The sequence below is a fragment of the Miscanthus floridulus genome, chromosome 1, assembly GCF_019320115.1.
Source record: "Miscanthus floridulus cultivar M001 chromosome 1, ASM1932011v1, whole genome shotgun sequence".
Lineage (NCBI taxonomy): Eukaryota > Viridiplantae > Streptophyta > Magnoliopsida > Poales > Poaceae > Miscanthus > Miscanthus floridulus.
The window spans coordinates 172,363,369-172,381,506 of record NC_089580.1 but is presented as its reverse complement, the minus strand read 5'-3'; the positions used below and the strand labels follow the sequence as shown (position 1 = coordinate 172,381,506).

Genomic DNA, 18,138 nt, shown 5'->3' with positions numbered 1-18,138 from the left:
CTCTTGTGAATCGAACAACTGGTTTGGCATTTGGAGCATCGAGTACAAGTTTTTAAGCTGCTTTAAAATGTGTGCACAACACGTGGGTTAGCTCTAGGCGCGGTCACCACCCTCGGCTTGGCCTGGCACCACTATGGGCTTGCCAGCACACGCTGCCACACTGGCCACATTCCACTGCCATGCTTGTGCACGTGCACGGCCCTTGCGCTGCGTGCCAAGGCCGCCTACCACTGCGCCCTGACCGTGGCCACCGCCACTGCTCGGCTTGGCGCTACTGCTGGCTCGCCCAGCGCACGCGTCGAAGCGCCGGCCGCATCCTCACTACCGCCATGATTGCACCTCACGCACAGAGTCCTAGTGCTACTGCCTCGGCTACCGGCTGCCACTCACTGATGCGCGCGGGTCACAACACCATGTCTGACGCACTGTGTCCGAGACACCGATCGAGCCCTACCGACCATGCCCTACCCTGCTTTGGCCGGAAGTGCGCCGGGTCCCGTGCTACATGCTGCATGTCGCCACGCCGGCACTGCTTCTGTTGACTCACCGTGGTGACAAGCGTGTGAGGCGACCGCCTGCTCCCCATCACCTCGACGTCACTTTGCACTGTGTTTCCCTTGTCTGGCGCTGCCCGCTGCGATGCTGTGCCGAGCCTCATCGGCTTGCAGCCGTGGCCGTGCGGACAACCACCTAGAGCACATCCTGCTGTCCCCCATTGTTGTGCATGCTTGTTTGTTGCGTTGATGTCTGTAGCCGGGGCGAACCTAGCCATGCCAAGGCTCCCCGGCCTTAGCTGTCGCCATGGCCGGGGACCCCTTTCCTTCAATTCGTCGTGACCGCAGCGCTATGCTCCAATTTGTTGCATCCTCAGCTCCACTAGGTAGCTGGCCGCGCAACCGTCCCCACCTTGCCAAGTGTACCATTGCACAGAGCCGCAATTTGTAATCGCCGCCCCACTGGGTCCACAAGACCGGATAGACATGCACCGTTGGCAAGTCAGCCATTCTGAGCACCCAGTAGCGATTCGTTACACCATCAGCCTAGTTGTACCCTCCTGAGCACCCTGCGCACCTCAGCTGTTGCTTCATAGCAGGCCAGCCATCACCGACGCGGCCGTGCCATCCCTGGGCGCCATCGCATCGTCGGTGCGCATGCGGCCAACTCAGCTCGGGTCTTCCCTGGCCAAACCGACACCTCAAGGGTCTCCGTGGGTAGTGCCTCGAGCTCGCTAGCTATTTGGTTTGCTCTATTTTCGCTGTGGCTCACAGGAACACACCCGCCATCATAGGTCAAGGACCACCGCCGGGGAGGGAGCCCGGGACGACGCCCCTGTTCGCCGTATCGCTTCCAGCCGCTGTGCATTGTCGTGGAGGTAATCATCGGTCCCTTAGCTAGGCCTTGGAGACCTAGGTGACGCCGGCGTGGCTGCCCGGTGCCCGCACCATCGCGCCGGTGCACGCACGGGTGCCGAGGGACGTCGCCGCGGTAAAGAAGAAGAAGAGGGAGGGTGTATCTGTAAAAATGTAGGCTAGAGAAATAGTGCCTTAGAGCTCGCTGTAAATACCGAGTAGATCAGGGGCGTTTTTGCATGTTTACGTCGCGCGTGGGTCTCTTCCATCACAGGCCGTTGGCCGGCTGGGCCACGCCGTGGTGTGCCGAGCCGCGCATGTTGGGCCGCTAGCTAGGATTCGGTTTCTTAATTTCTAGAAGAATAGAAATACATATTCAAATTAGTTTCAAGCTGAACTTTAAGAATTTGTAGTAAATTGTGTAGTGATCCTAAAATAGTGAGACTAATTTTGTTAGGTTCACAAAAATACCATCTATTCATTAGTACAGTTTGATTGTAGTTATTTGTGGCAAGTATTGGGCCATAAATTCCAAACTAGTGGGCTAATATTAGGTAGACTAATAGTTGTAGGAATATTTGTGGAAGATTGGTGATAGTTATGGATATAAAAAATTTACAGTAGGCTCACTAGGTTATTATGTACTTGCTGTAAATTTTGTAGCCTTACGATGCGTTGTTAAATAAAGTAGCCATTACCCTTGCTTTATTGCATATAGCGTAAATTAGCATTAGAAGTAAGAATATATGTAGTTGCTATAATAATAATGAATGTCATATTTCAAACTTGTTATCAGATAGCTTAGCACCATGGTCGGTAGTACTAGCTTAGTAGGTAAATCGATGTACTATTATTTTAAGAGTTGTTGTTGTTATATTCCTAAACATTGCATCATTATTTTATGCATGTAGATCATGAACTGGTAGACTTTATGTCCGTCGGCGAGCTGGAGCATGACGAGGTGATCGAGGAGTACGAGGAGGAGATCCTCTTGCAGGAGGGAGCTCAGGAGCCTATTGGTGCTGACCCTGTTGACCCAACACCTGCCCAAGGCAAGCCTCGGTGCATAACCCATATTTTTAATGATCACTGAATATATATATGATGTGCATTTATGTTACAGGCATTGCATGGAAACTACATGCATAAATATATCTACCCATGAGTCCTACTAGTACAGGTCGAGTAGCTGCTATGCTCAGGTTATCGGTAGTGTGAGTAACCTACCGTTACTCACAAATAGGTAATAAAATATGATCACTCTTGATAAAATGGTGACCGAGCAGGGATATGGATTGGGTACTGGTGGGTGTAAGGGGTTGTGTCCTATGGCCAACAGGGTATGGCTTGGTTACACTTTTTCCCTGTTCATGTCGATTAAGGACAAGTCATTGTATATGACTCTAGGCAAGTCACATATTTATTGTCCTGAGCACATACTTGGGTATGGACGTAGGGAAGACTTGTTGCTCTCTTGTTATGGATTTGGCACTTTTCAGACCGACTGATTGGAGGTAGAGATGGTGGAGGTCCTTGCACCACGCTGAGTCCGAGACTCAGGAAGTGGGGGCTTGGAGTCCAAGTTTGGACGGAGACCTAGACACCCAGGACAGGAGAGTGATGGGTTAGTCCTACTTGTGCCTGGGTTACAAGCAGGGCGTGTGTTTTCGGGGCACCCAGCTGGGCACATTGATTCGCGAATCACCGAGAAATCCGGTACGGCTTGTCTGCGGTTTAGCACCATAGTAAGAACTAAAAGTTGAAAGGAGAAGAAATGGAATTGATTGCTCAACTCTTGCTTGAAAGTAGAACAGGTGCTTATATAGACTAGCTAGATGATAACTTAACACGGCTAATAATAAGACATGAATAAGGACTCACTATTAGTGTTGCTTTCTGCTAAAGAAAACCAGCAAACCGTAAAGCTTATCATATTCCTTGGAGTCGGGAAATTATTCCCACTAGTCGGATAAGTCTTGTGAGTATATTGTGTACTTAGGGTTTATTTACCCCTGTTGCAGGTGATGCATGAGAAGTACCTTGTGTGGAGGATTCTTCTGGTGGGCTCAGACAGATCCTCGTCCCTATCGCTAGATGTATATTTTTAAATTCTACGGTTTATCATTCCGCACTCTGGTATTTGGTATTGTAATAATGTACTTTTTAAGAAACTCTGATGTATGAAATGGACTTGTATTGTAACTCATTCCCATTATTGGATCCTTGGGGAAAATGTGGATCTTTTGGGTTCTCCCTTAGGGTGTGCCCGATGGATACCGCCCGATGTAGCTGGCTTTCGGGGTGCTTAGTATCTGGTGGAAGACAAGTGCCTCCATAAGTGTGCTATTTCGGGCGGTTCTGCCACACCTACCACAATTCTAGTTTCTATAGTCTCTATCCACATAATGGCTATGTCACTACACTAAGTTAGTGTGCTCTCAAAAGCTAACTAAAGAGCCACACTAACCAAACTAACAAGCTCTCATGACTAGCTACACTAAAGAGCTTGACAACTAGTTTGTGGTAATGTAAAGAGAGAGAGAGCAAGATGGTTATACCATCGGGTCGAGGAATGAACCAATCAATCACAAGAATGAATACCAATAAAAACCAATCATCTCAAAATCAAATGATGACACAATGATGTTTTACCGAGGTTCAATTGCTTATCGGCAAGCTAGTCCTCGTTGTGGCGATTCACTCACTTAGAGGTTCACGTGCTAATTGGCATCACACGCCAAACCCTCAATAGGGTGCCGTACAACCAACACAAGATGAGGATCAAACAAGCCGCGAGCAATTTACTAGAGTACATTTTAGCTCTCTGCCGAGGAAAGGTCAAGATTCCCTCACAATCACCACGATCGGAGCCAAAAACAATCACCAACCTCCGCTCGACGATCCTCGCTGCTCCACGCCATCTAGGTGGTGGCAACCACCAAGAGTAACAAGAGAATCCCGCAGCGAAACACGAACACCAAGTGTCTCTAGATACAAACACTCAAGCAATGCACTTGGATTCTCTCTCAATCTCGCAAAGGTGATGAATCAATGATAGAGATGAGTGGGAGGGCTTTGGCTAAGCTCACAAGGTTGCTATATCAATGCAAAAAAGCCAAGAGAGTGAACTTGAACTGGCCATGGGGCTTAAATAGAAGCCCCCACGAAATAGAGCCGTTGGCTCCTCAGTCCACTAAAAATCGAGGCGACCGAACATGCCGGTCAGATCAATCGGACGTAGGACCCTAGCGTCCGGTCGCGCGATGCGCGCCACATGGCCCCTGCTTCAAATGCTGACCTCTGATCTCAATGGTCATCAGTTCACTTAAGTTGTGACTGGACGCACTACAGTGTAGGACCGAACATAGGATCCTAGCATCCGGTCACTTCAAGTAAGGTTCCACTCGTGATTTTTCTCGACCGGACGCGTCCGGTCACTCACCGTCTTCTTTCTGCACCGCCACATCAGCATGACCGGATGCTAAATAGTGTTCATATAGAGTCCGGTCACCTGCGTCTAGTTAAGAGACCGAGGGCGGCCTTCACTGCGCGCCACTGACCGAACACAGGACCCCAGCATCCGGTCACTGTGTGACCAACATTCGGTGCACTCTGTGAAACCCTATCTTTTCTGTACAGGGCGCCGATGGCACCGTCGGACTGTCCGCACTCTACGAACGGACACTCCATCGATGAAGTTTCGAACCCTTGCTCCCAAGTGTTAAACACAATGTGTATCACTTTTGTGCATGTGTGTTAGCATATTTTCACAAATATTTTCAAGGGTGTAAGCTTTCCACTAGATCCTAAATGCATATGCAATGAGTTAGAGCAGCTAGTGGCACTTTGATAACCGCATTTCGATACAAGTTTCACCCATCTTAATAGTACGGCTATCGAACCTAAATATGATCACACTCGCTAAGTGTCTTGATCACCAAAATGAAATGGCTCATTCCACTTATACCTTTGCCTTGAGCCTTTTGTTTTTCTCTTTCTTCTTTTCAAGTCCAAGCACTTGATCATCGCTATGGCATCACCATCATCATGTCATGATCTTCATTTGTTTCACCACTTGGAATGTGCTACCTATCTCATGATCACTTTGATAAACTAGGTTAGCACTTAGGGTTTCATCAATTCACCAAAACCAAACTAGAGCTTTCAATAAGTGCAACGAATATTTTGTCAAGAGGTGGGAACTTGCGCAGAGGAATATAGCTGAGCAGGGGCGATTTGGAAAGGCTAGAGCAGAGCATAGACATGACATAAGGTCACTAGTGATTGGTACAGTCTTCTACATAATGTTTGGACAAGATGGGCACCAAACTAAGACCCAAAAGTAATACCCGAATGTGTGACAATGGTAAAAGCAAAATCATTATATACTGAGAACGTAACAAATTCATGCAAATTGCAGCATTGTAATACCATTTTTTGTGGCAAAAGTTTTATAAGATAACCCAATGTCTGTTACAAAAATTAAATAGTATTTGTTACATGGGTGCAATACATAAATAGTTTAAATAAAACACAATGCAGCACCAAGAAAGTTCTACTACAATACAAATACCAAATCTAAAGCATTGAACTAGCACACCTATATCAATCCTCTACCACACCTCTACCAATCCTCAGGGTGAAACATAATGAGTAAGCAACTCGTCGTCCGAGTACTAGTCCTCTACCACTACCTCATTGCTATGGCTAGGCTCACCTGCATTGCCCTGGTATGCCTGTCACTTGTAGTAAGTTGCCTCTGTTTCACCTATGGCCTCTGCGGCTTGAGTCAAGAGTGCGTCCTCCTCCGTCTGGCTCATGTGGCTAGGCTCACCTGCATTGTCCTAATCTGTCTATCACCTATAGTAAGTGGCATCCACTTCATCTGCGGCCTCTGCGGCCTGAGAGAAGAACGCGTCCTCCTCCGCCTGCAAGCCTGTATCTGCTTGAGCAATAAGCTCGCTAAGTCTGCTAGTGTCTTCCTTGGCCTCCTCCGCCTACAAGCCCGCCTCCACTAGAGCGATGAGATCGCTCAACCTGACAGTGTCGTCCTCATCCTCGTCCCCATCATCGGCCAACACAATCAGAGATTGGACGGTGTGACCAGCTCGCGTTCTATGCTCATTTAACTTCTTTTTCTTATACCTTGCACGGGCCACCTCTGCGGCATGGTCCTCGCTACATCTAATCCCTTCATGTATAAAATACAACCAGTTAGCAACCTAATTATATTACATTTAAAATCAGGCAATGAAAATAAAAAGGCTTTCAAGCACTCACTGACACACAATGCAACAACATGGTCATTCAAGACCGGCATCTGTACTCTTGTCTCCTTCCTTGCCCTCTCCTCCTCTAACGTCCTCCGTCTCTCCAACCCCCATTTGTGAAGCCTAACATCGATCGGGTTACAAATATCGCACTGTCTAGCAAACTCACGCATCTTCTTTTTGTGTTGTTTAACGAATAGGTTGACGTAATCAGATCCATATCCTCTCTTCCGTGCAATTACTTGCCTCCCCCTTAGTTCATCCAAGAACTTAGCTTGACCATCAAAACATTTCCACCTGTATTTCCTAGTGCTCTGTTCAAACAAAAAATTATATCATATATGTCCTAGCAAAAAAAACAAAATACGATTTCACGTTTACCACAAAAATAACCAACCTCATCACAGTCAACCATATGACCACAATAATGGCCTATTCCAAGCTTCGAAGGGACTAGACCATAGTTGGATTTAACACCACATTCGCACATGACTAGAGGTGCTTTGTAAATTAACCTTTCCTTATTCTTTTTTATTTACCTTTGGTGGCTCCGGCCATTGATTCTTAGGACCGTAGAGTCACTCATTGAAACGACACTTCACAAATCCATAACGCTACAAGAGAATACATTAGTACACGCACACATATAGAGATAAACATTTAAACAGATACACTTTCCACTTACTTCGTGCTTATTCGGACACACAAACTCCAACGTATTTTTAGGGTTTATCATAGCTCGATCTTTGCATTCGTACAGAGGAGGTTCCTCGAATCGCCTAACTGCGGCTAGGTCCTTCTCCTTAGCCATCATTGGCGGGGGTTAGGGGGTGGAACCCACCGCTCGAAGTGCTCACGTGGATGTCTCCCTCCACACCAATCGTCGAAAAGGAGGTACCTAGGGTCAAACTTGTCTGCACCGTCGATCCACTGAAAGAAAAGCACCTCTCATGGGCCTACATAACAAGATTCCAACACAATATTAGTAGCCTACTTACACAAATGAAGAAAAAAAGATAGTAGAAATAATTACTTACATTAAAACGACTTCATGTGTAGAAGCAACACGCTACTATGTCTGGATGTCTCGATTGAAACACGTCGGCCAGGAAACCACAGTCACAGTTAGGGACAGGGAGGTCAAGAGGGACGGGGCATCTTTCCTAGACGCGTCGGGGTATAATTCTCTAGGACGACCCCGTTTTCACCAAAACTTCTCCCGATACATGTCTTGCATCTAACAAAACGGTTGTAATTTAACAAACAAAAATCAAAACATCATAAATTAATGTCAATGAGAACCATTTGTATTACAATAAATAAAATATAATCTATACTTTGGTGTAAACTCTATCTTAGATGTAAACATGCAAACTACATAAAAACTATACTTTGGTCACTAAAAAATAAAATTTGGTACATCAACAACGTGTTCATATATTTATTCACATATAAAAGTTGAGATGCAAACTCAAACAAGCAAAATTCATATAAAATTTGACCTTAGAATACATGGTAATCATAATTCTAACTAACCAATTAACCTTAACATTGGCAATCCTAATCCTAATCCTTCAATCCAACGTTCTAACGAACTCATATTTTCCTCCATATCCTAACTACTCATTCAAATCTTTTGATCCACTATGGAGGCCGAGGAGGAGCTTCGGGAAAGGTAGAGAGTGGGCCGGCAAGGGAGGGAAAGTCGGCGGACGGCCGTGGGGGAGCCAGGAGGCAATGGCGCGGGCGCCGCGAGCGGCCTCACCTCGAGTTGGGCAGACAGACAGAGGGAGGGAGCCAGCACCGCAACGGATAAGTAAAGCCTCGCCGCGCCATGATGGGTGGCGCGGCACCGCCGCACCATGATGAACGGCGCGTCGGCCCCGCCATGTTAGCGGTCGCCGTGGCCGTTGACCGCCCCATGCCGCGCCGCCATGCATGGCGCGACAGCGTGAATTTGCCGCGCCATGTAGACATGCACGTCCAAAAGTGTTACTTTTAGAACAAGAAAAAAAACAATGTTAAAAATTAAAAATAGTTTAAAAAATGTTAAAAAATCGAGGCGGACCTGAGAACATTGCATTGAATTGAGCAGATTCTGAAACCTCACTCACAACAACAACAGCAGCTCAAACTCAGGCCTTGTTTAGATTGCAAGTTTTTTCACTCTCTCTCCATCACATCAAATCTTTAGACAGATGCATGGAGTATTAAATGTAGATAAAAAAATAACTAATTACATAGTTTAATTGTAAATTACGAGACGAATCTTTTGAGCCTAGTTAGGCCATGATTGGATAATAATTGTCAAATACAAATGAAAGTGCTACAGTACCAAATACTGATTCCTAACCTCAACCTAAACAAGGCGCCAAGCGAAATTGTACAACGCTTTGGAGTTTGGATGCATGCATGCTGGTGTAGCTTTTTCCCCAACTTTGCTGAGATATCCTGACAGCTGAGGCACTAGCAGGTGTTTGCTGTGTTTTGCCGAGCGCTGAGTCTTCAATGCCAAATCGGACTCTCGCTCTCTCTCTCTTTCTGATTGGTTTAGTAAAACCCGTGATCATGAGGTTACGAAGATCGAAACGGCCAGCATAGAGATTAGAGAGAAGGGTTTCTACTCAGGTACCGGAGCAAAGGTGCGCCGTACTCGGAGAACTAACCAGCTCGAGTGCCCAGTTTATCTTATTCCGTTGGTCATCTGAAATCGCGCTCGATCGGTGGAACGCCGGCGCCGCCGAGGACGACGACGACGAAGTCACCAAGTACTCACACTACAACTAACACGGGCTCTTGCTCCCCGGGCATCATTTCGGGGATGCATGGGAGTCCGTTTGGCCAATGGGGACTGCGGACACGTCCATCCCCACTGGATTATCTATGCTCGTTGCTCGCCCCCCATGGTTTCTTCTCAAGAATTGCGCGTTCAGTTCTCAAGGACGAGAAAGATGGGCTGCTGTGCTGAGGCCTGAGGGCCTGGAACTGTGGTCAGTGAGATTAGTATACTCGATCTGTATTCTTTCTGCACCTGCAGTCTCTGTGTGATGATCGGAATAGGCGGAGGAGAGCTGCAGAATGGGCAAGCCGGAATAGGTTGCGTGTGGTGTGTGTGTGGGCGCGTGGGGCATGGGACGCGCGCGCGCGAGAACCGGTGCCTAGAAAGGCACCAAAAGGCGTCGCCAAAGCGGGGGACAAGGCACCGGGCAAAATGACAGAATGTCCTCGGAGGCGCGTCACGAACCACGCAAAAGACCAAAACCGCACCTCCTCGATAGCTCGCTCTCGCTGCAGCGTGGGGCCTCCCTTGCCAGCCAGTGTGATCGCTGAAACCGTTTGCGTTGCGTGCTTGGAGGCGGCGACGGTGGTGGCACGCGTGTTTTGTGGAGTGGAGAGCTAGGGACTGATTCCAACTCGGGAATTTCACATGAATCGTGCAGGAATTTTACAGGAATCAGATCAATTTTACAGAAAAAACATAGAAATAGGAATTTTTTCCCGCAATCTAAACAAGCGCGTCGGCGCCGAGGCAGCTCCTCCTATTCGATCTCTGACCTGTGGCCAAAGCGCTTTTCCTGGCTTGGTGCAGGAACAGCGCAATGTCGGCGCGAGGCGGCGTGGGAACGGAAAGGGTCTCGAAGTGGAAATGCCCACCTTTTTCTTTTGAGAAAAAACATGAGGGGCATGGAGCCCCTACCGATCAAAATAGGCCTCGGTTACCACTCCTAAAAACTTTAGGATCTAAAATCTGGAAAAAAATTGCCTAAAGAACCAAATACCCCCTCCTAAAAGCTCCTAAAAACTTTAGGGGGGGCAAAAACTTTAGGAGCTCCACCCCTCCTAAAAGCTCCTAAAGTCCATCCTGGACTTGGGGTACCCCTCCCGACCGCACGCTTCCCCACGTCCTCGAACGTCGCCGCCCCCGCTCCCTCCCTCCTCCACGCCGGCGCCCGCAGGATCCGCCGCCCCCACTCCCTCGCCCCTCGGCCTCCGGCGGCAACGAGGGAGAGGGCAGAGTCGGCGGGTCCCCTGCGGGAGTGGCGGCGCGAGGTCAAGCTCCCGGGCGGGCGGCTGCTAGCGGCGGCGCGCAACGGGCTGCCCCAGCGAGTGGCGGCGACGCGACCGGGAGCACACAGATCCACCGCTCGATCCGCCGCCGGTGGAGGACTCAGCCACGGCCGGATCCTACTCCGGATGCCGATCCCGCCGCTGCCGCCCCGCGCGTAGGGGCCCGCCTGCCATGGCGCAGGGCAAGGAGAGGTGGAGGAGGTAGCTAGGCAGGCGAGGCAGGTTTGGGCGGCGATGATTTGGAAATGGCAGGGCAGGGCGGTGGATTTGGGCGGCGGGTGGGAGGAGCTCGTTCGGTTCTTCTCTGTGCCGGATGAAGAAGAACGACAATGAGAGGGAGAAGAGAGCAGGGGTAGAGGGAAGAAGGGCATCATGGTCCTTTCCAACAGCATTTATTGCCTTTAGTCAGTTTTAGTCACGGGAACCAAATAACTTTTTAGGAGCTTTTAGAAGGCTGCCTAAAATTTTTAGGAACTAAAATTTTAGGAGCCTGAAACCAAACAGGCACTTCATGTAATGCATTAAAACACAAGTACAAGTACAAACCACACAAAACTAAAGAAAAAGTGGGGCGGAAGGTTAGAAAATTCTCTGAATGCCATCTTGTTCACAAAAGTGCAGAAAACTCTCTGAACGCCATGCAAACTGATGACTTATATTTCTTATCTACCACAAAAAATAGCAAACTTTTTAGTGCCATTATTTTAATTTTGCAATTCGCTTTATGCGAGCTAATAACGGGTTAGTCCGAATAGTGCCCGAGTATCCAATATGCGAAAACTGACTTGGTTTTGCTTAGCTGGGGTTGCACCATAAAATCCAATCTGACTTCCCGAGTAGTATCCATTACCTCTGAGACGACTCGGTCAGTGGGCAACTGGCACCGTGCTAAAGTACACCTTGACTCTAGATGTGACGGCACGACTATGCCCTCATTTGTGGGCCAACCATCCTAGCCCTAGGCTGGGAAGCCATTCGCGGGTCAGAATTTGAGGTTCCGTGGGAGGCATGCCGGGCACTACCCACCGACCCCTAAGTCCTTTGATCAATTTGAATAATTGGTTAGATGGTGCATCATAGTCGTGTCACCCTATCGTGATCCCCGAGTGCGTGCGAGCGCAATCAATGTGTATAGCCCGTAAGTCTCTATGTGATTCGGAGAATCGATTGGAGGTTTTAGCTATAGTTGAAGTCTGAATGAGAGTGCCTTTGGTGTCTGAGTACGCTCTGAGCGTCCTAGATGCTTCATGTCATCAAGACCGAGTGCTTGTTCTGTAGTCGTAGTTCAATGGGTTCGCCTGAGCGAACCCCAAGGGTCTGGCCCCCCGAGCCTACTATTGATTCAAAGAATTCAGTCGCAGGGCAAACTTGAAGTTGTTTCCTACTTCTGAGCCTAAGCGCCTGATCGATGAGCACACCTAGTGCGTGGGCGTGACCTACTCCGATGGATCCCGGTGTGGATGCGCTCCGGCGATCGGGTTTAGCCGAGCCACAAATTCTTTTGTTTAATCTAGGGTATTAGGTCATTATCCAACAATTTAGGTTATTTTCTATTTTTTTTGTTATTCTTGTAAGTGAATTAGACATGGACACTTTGATTTAATCTTAACTTGTTAGAAATAATGGAATCCAACTAAGTATGTTCTTTCCCTTTTTTGCCAGTTAATCTCATAATTCTATTAGGCATGGCCTCTCTTTTGTTAATCTCTTAGTGTTAGATCATCATAAAATTTAATGGTGTATGTTTTTTTTAATTCGGACCGTTTGACGAAACTCTAGCTTCTCCATGCACTATAGTGAGGAACTATATTTTATTTTATTTTTAAACTAAACTAGGAGCTAGTGAAACTTTTTTCTGCTTCACCGGCTACGGATTCTCCATGCACTATAGTAAGGAGCTAGTCTTGTCTGGAGTAGTGTTAAATGGGGTATTGTATTTTCAAACTCTCTTAGATTAAGCCCGAAGGTTACTCTAGGAGCTCTGCTAAAGAGGCCCTTATAAATCAAAGTTAGTGGTTTGCTAAAGGGCACCCCACTGCTAGCTAGGAATCTAGGAGCGCGAGCGAGAGAGCATGGCCTCAGAGGCCAATGGGGGCGTCGTCGCCATCGAGAAGGGAGCGGAGGCGGTCGGCGTCGGGCGGTACGTGGAAGTGGAGCAGGACCAAGACTCCAACACCGTCAAGTCGCGGCTCTCCGGCCTGCTCTGGCACGGCGGCTCCGCCTACGACGCTTGGTTCAGCTGCGCCTCCAACCAGGTGAATGAACTTTGCCGCCGTTAGTTTCCTTCTCTCGTCTCGTGATGAGCTAGGTGCAGTGGTTCGCGCTAGCTAGCTGTAGCTGTAGCTGTAGCAGAGGCTAGGCTAGGCTTGTAGTACTCCTAGAGCTCCTCGATAGCTCATGCTGCATGCACCTTGTTTGTGCTGTGCCTGTGTTGATTCAGGTGGCTCAGGTGCTCCTGACCCTGCCCTACTCGTTCTCGCAACTGGGGATGCTGAGCGGCATAGTGTTCCAGCTCTTCTACGGACTGATGGGCAGCTGGACGGCGTACCTCATCAGCATCCTCTACGTGGAGTACCGGACCAGGAAGGAGAGGGAGAAGGTCGACTTCAGGAACCATGTCATCCAGGTGAGACTGAGACTGAGAAGAGGAACACACAGGCAACACGGCGCACATGCCTTTGCCGGCCCTTTGCTACTCGATCAGTCATTTTGTTCTGAACCACGCATCTGCAGTGGTTCGAGGTGCTGGACGGGCTGCTCGGGAGGCACTGGAGGAACGTCGGCCTGGCCTTCAACTGCACGTTCCTGCTCTTCGGCTCTGTCATCCAGCTCATCGCGTGCGCAAGGTAATAGCATGCACATTGTGCTCTTCGGCTCTGTGCTGTTTCGCAGCTTGCCGGCCTGCATAGTTGGCCGTGCTAGTTGTTGTTTGTTCATGGTATGGCTAACTGTGTACGTACGTATTATGGTGTGCACGCGCGCGTACCATACCAACAGCAACATCTACTACATCAACGACAAGCTGGACAAGCGGACGTGGACGTACATCTTCGGCGCCTGCTGCGCTACGACGGTGTTCATCCCGTCGTTCCACAACTACCGGATCTGGTCGTTCCTGGGCCTCGTCATGACCACCTACACGGCGTGGTACCTCGCCGTCGCCTCCCTCATCCACGGCCAGGTACACATACAAGTGCACGATCAAGCAAGCACAAGCAGCATGCTCATCGATAATGCCGATGCCATTGAGTAGCTTTCAAGCAAGCATGCATGCTGTGTGGCCTGTGAGTGACCGGCAGAGATTGATGTGCTCCTTCCTGCTTGCAGGTTGATGGCGTGAAGCACTCCGCGCCGACCAAGATGGTGCTCTACTTCACCGGGGCCACAAACATTCTCTACACCTTCGGAGGCCACGCTGTTAGTGTGTAAGGAGACAAACACCGTTCTCTTTTTTTATGGATGGATGCCCCGGTCCCTCCCCTGCCGTGTGAGCATGGCAAAGCTAGCAATGTGGATGTTTCTGTTTCTACTACCGAAACAAAAGAAAAATACTCACATTAGGGGACCACTGACCACATGACACTCAGACCAACGAAAGTAGCTAGTGTGTGAAGTGATCCGGCCATTCCATACACTTTGCTCGTCTGGCCACGCCATACGTCTCAGACGTGCTGCCATGCCATGCACAAGTTGACATGCTCGATCTGTATAATTTTACCTCTCGCTTGTTGGAGAAGAATGCATGGCACAGCATTTCTCCATTCCGGTCCTTGAAGGCACATGCACACATTCACCCTGTTCGCTTGTTGGTTTCAGTCAGCCCAAACCAGCCAGTCAACAGTGTTTTTCCTCTCACAATAAACCAGCACCAGCCAGTCTAAACCAGCCCAGAAACCAACCAGCGAACAGGCCGATTGCGATGATATGGACCGGACATATAGGGAGAATCTCGAGTAGAATTATTCCTGGCCATAGTTTGCCACGATCATTTTTAGATGATTAAGTGTAGTAAGTCATAAAAAGTATAATTAGATATTTTAGAGTCACACTTTTTCATAAAAGGGAAGTTTACTTTATACCTTGAAGTAAAAAATGAAAAACCTTGTCTAAATTTAGTTGTCAAACTTAATCAAACTTTTCTAAGATGAAGTGTGATAAAATATACTAGCTAGCAAACAAACACCAGTATAAAAGTATAGAACTACTAATCTACTATCATGCGCGCAGTTGCTGCTCTATAGCTTACACATACATGCCATATAATGCCATCGGTCTAATTGCAAAGGCACGAGAGCTTCTCTCAATTCTCCGCACCGCACTGTTCCACCTTGGTCCTTTGCGGGCTAGTACACAGTTACGCACTCGCACTGTTCCACCTTGTTCCTTTCCGGGCTAGTACACAGTTACACACTGACACAAGTATATATCTGCCGTCTCCGTCTTTACAAACCACAGGGCACGGCAGACGGCACGGCAGGCCCTATCTCCTCTCCTCCGAGTCTCTGACTCATTCATTGCCTGTACAGTCAAAGGAGCCATTCCACCTAGGAGCGTGCATTGCTGCTTTACCTCTGCAGTGCAGGGCTCCTGCTTTTGCACTTGCAACCACGGACTCCTGAGCCTCTGATAGATGCCGATACGATACCCCTCTGCAGATGCCAACAGGCAACAGCTAGCACGGAACTTGCACAAACATATGGCACGGGTGTCCAGGTTTCTGCGTGCACGAAAAGAGAGCGCAAAATTGAAAAGCAACGGCTCCGTGCCAGAAAACTGGCCATCTGAGCCTGAGAGCGGCGTCCGGAGTTTGAAAGGTGACTGAACGAACAACAGCAATACGTACTCAACTCAGCAATGCTATGCTTGGCATGCAGGGAGATCATGCACGCGATGTGGCGGCCGCAGAAGTTCAAGGCGATCTACCTGATGGCGACGCTGTACGTGCTGACGCTGACGCTGCCGTCGGCGGCGAGCGTGTACTGGGCGTTCGGGGACCAGCTGCTGACGCACTCCAACGCGCTGGCGCTGCTCCCGCGCACGCCCTTCCGCGACGCCGCCGTCGTGCTCATGCTCGTCCACCAGTTCATCACCTTCGGCTTCGCCTGCACGCCGCTCTACTTCGTCTGGGAGAAGCTCATCGGCCTCCACGACTGCCGCAGCCTCTGCAAGCGCGCCGCCGCGAGACTCCCCGTCGTCGTGCCCATCTGGTTCCTCGCCATCATCTTCCCCTTCTTCGGGCCCATCAACTCCGCCGTGGGGTCGCTCCTCGTCAGCTTCACCGTCTACATCATCCCGGCGCTGGCGCACATGATCACCTTCCGATCCGCAACCGCCCGTGAGGTACGTAGATACATACTCCCATGCACTTTTGTTACTGCTACTAGTAAAGATTTATTTTTTTTAAAAATGTTTTATTACCATGCATTTACGTTTTACCCAATGGTTTTACTCTAACGTGAGAAGGAATTTTGTACTCCTATGTTCTTTGGGCATTTCGCAGCTCGTTCGCTAGCATTGGCCCGTTCGCTTATGGTCTCTGTGGCTTATAAGCCGGCTGATATTGTTTTGTTGTGAGAGAAAAACACTGTATCATGACTAATAAGCATGGCTGAAACGATCAAGCGAACAGGAAGTAGCAATCCATGCAAGCTAGCTAGGTCCTGAGTAGATGCCACTATGCACAGCAGCCTAAAATATTCGCGGGACTCATCCGTGAGTAGCCATTCAACTGGACCTCAATCCACCTTCTACAAGGCAAAATGTTGCTACTGTTGGTAGTCATGATTAGAGCTGAAATTATTAGGGAGCTAAACGCTGCCTCTGAAAGGCTGTTCGTACTGATTGCTGAAAGTCTGAAACATACAAGACAAAACAGCGGCAGTGTCAAACTGTCTTTTTCGTGGTGCGGTACTAGCAAGAAAGAAGGGAAAGGTTGGCGCAAAGCTTGGAGACAACCCGAAAGAACCCTAGAACCGAGAGCAAAGATGCTTTATCTGCAGGAAATATTTGTACCGAGAGCCACAGAAATTCGGACGACCACCGAAACAAAGCGCCGAAAAGGACAGCATGCATTTGTACTCTCAATAGAAAGAAGGAACAGACAAGCATAGAGCACGTACTAGTTGTAAGCACTTAAGGTTTGTAGGCTTGTAGCACTGAGTTCCATGCAAATGATAAACCCAATGATAACAATGTTAGAGTTTGTTGGCATGCTCTGAATAACTAAATCTTCTGGAGAAAAAAAAGAAGCCCTGAATACTAAGCTTTTGATGATGTGTTGTGGCGCGGTGCAGAACGCGGTGGAGCCGCCGCCGCGGCTGGTGGGGCGTTGGACGGGCACGTACATGATCAACGCGTTCGTGGTGGCGTGGGTGCTGGTGGTCGGCTTCGGCTTCGGCGGCTGGGCAAGCATGACCAACTTCGTCCGCCAGATCGACACCTTCGGCCTCTTCACCAAGTGCTACCAGTGCCCGGCGCCGCCCCTGCCACCGGGCGCCGCCCCCTTGCCGTTCCCCGGCGGCCTCGGCAACATCACGATGCCATTCAACGGGACCGCCGGAGGCGCGGAGCTCCCTCCGGCCCCGGCTCCTTCGCCGGCGCATTTCTTCCGCCACCACCGGCATCACGGCCACGGGCTCTGAAGAGACGATGGATGAGCCCAGCTGATACCAGTGCGCGACTCTGCTTTAGTTTCAGCTAATTCATTAGTTAGACTAGCTTAATTAGCACCTGCAGCATCTTCCTTCTCTTCTCTAGCTTGTTGTCACATGCTTTCCCGGTTTTAGTGACTTTAGAGAGGCTGACACGAGGGTATCAGTATCACTGTATCAGTAGCTGGAGTCTCTTGCGTTCTGGGCTGTGACCTGGCGTGGAGGCGTGGAGCTCAAAAAAGGGGAATATTTCTACAGCCGCAGATGCCTAGTCTAGCCGCCCCTAACTCTGAACTTTCTCTCGTGCATGCATAGAGCTCGCCACCTTTGCAGTGTGGCAGTATTCCACCACTCAGTGCTGTATCATTGGCAGTACTTGGGCGCTGGTGCGCTCACGAGTCAGGACTCGGCCGGGATGCAGGATCTCTTTGCCCCATCTCTTGGTCGCCGTGAACTGTGTACTGACCGACACCCAAATGCAAGTGCTGGCAGATAGGCCATGGCCATTCCCAGAGTGCACGGTACCATTCTGCGGCTTTACAGGGATGCCACACAGATCAAACAGTACACAGTTCTATTTTACAGCTTTACAGGCTACTCAAAGAGAGTGGCACTATCATTAAGCGTTCTCAGAGTACTGAATATTCAGGTGGAGAAACTCTAAAAAAAATTCAGAACAAGTTCGGGTTTTGAGCAAGGAATTGTGGGTTTTGGCACGGCACGCATGCAACAACTTCCGTTTCTGAACATTTTGTCTTAGGCTCTCTTTTTCAGCACTATTTCAGCAGTACTTTTCAACGA

At 49.1% G+C, this 18,138-nt stretch overlaps 1 protein-coding gene across 1 annotated transcript; it reads left to right on the top strand.

Annotated features, from left to right (window-relative positions):
* Window positions 1–12,741: 12,741 nt before the first annotated feature.
* Window positions 12,742–17,573, top strand: LOC136502382 (auxin transporter-like protein 2). Its single transcript, XM_066497779.1, has 7 exons — window positions 12,742–12,942; window positions 13,128–13,313; window positions 13,421–13,533; window positions 13,685–13,868; window positions 14,015–14,112; window positions 15,562–16,027; window positions 16,981–17,573. The coding sequence occupies exons 1-7, from the start codon at window positions 12,760–12,762 to the stop codon at window positions 17,326–17,328; spliced, it is 1,578 nt and encodes a 525-aa protein (XP_066353876.1). The 5' UTR covers window positions 12,742–12,759; the 3' UTR covers window positions 17,329–17,573.
* The last annotated feature ends 565 nt before the right edge of the window (window positions 17,574–18,138 follow it).

Coding starts and splice junctions, on each gene's coding strand:
- LOC136502382 (XM_066497779.1), top strand. CDS start 12,760: ATGGCCTCAGAGGCCAATGGGGGCGTCGTCGCCATCGAGAAGGGAGCG. Junction 14,113..15,561: donor GGAGGCCACGCTGTTAGTGT/GTAAGGAGACAA, acceptor CTTGGCATGCAG/GGAGATCATGCACGCGATGT. Junction 16,028..16,980: donor GATCCGCAACCGCCCGTGAG/GTACGTAGATAC, acceptor GGCGCGGTGCAG/AACGCGGTGGAGCCGCCGCC.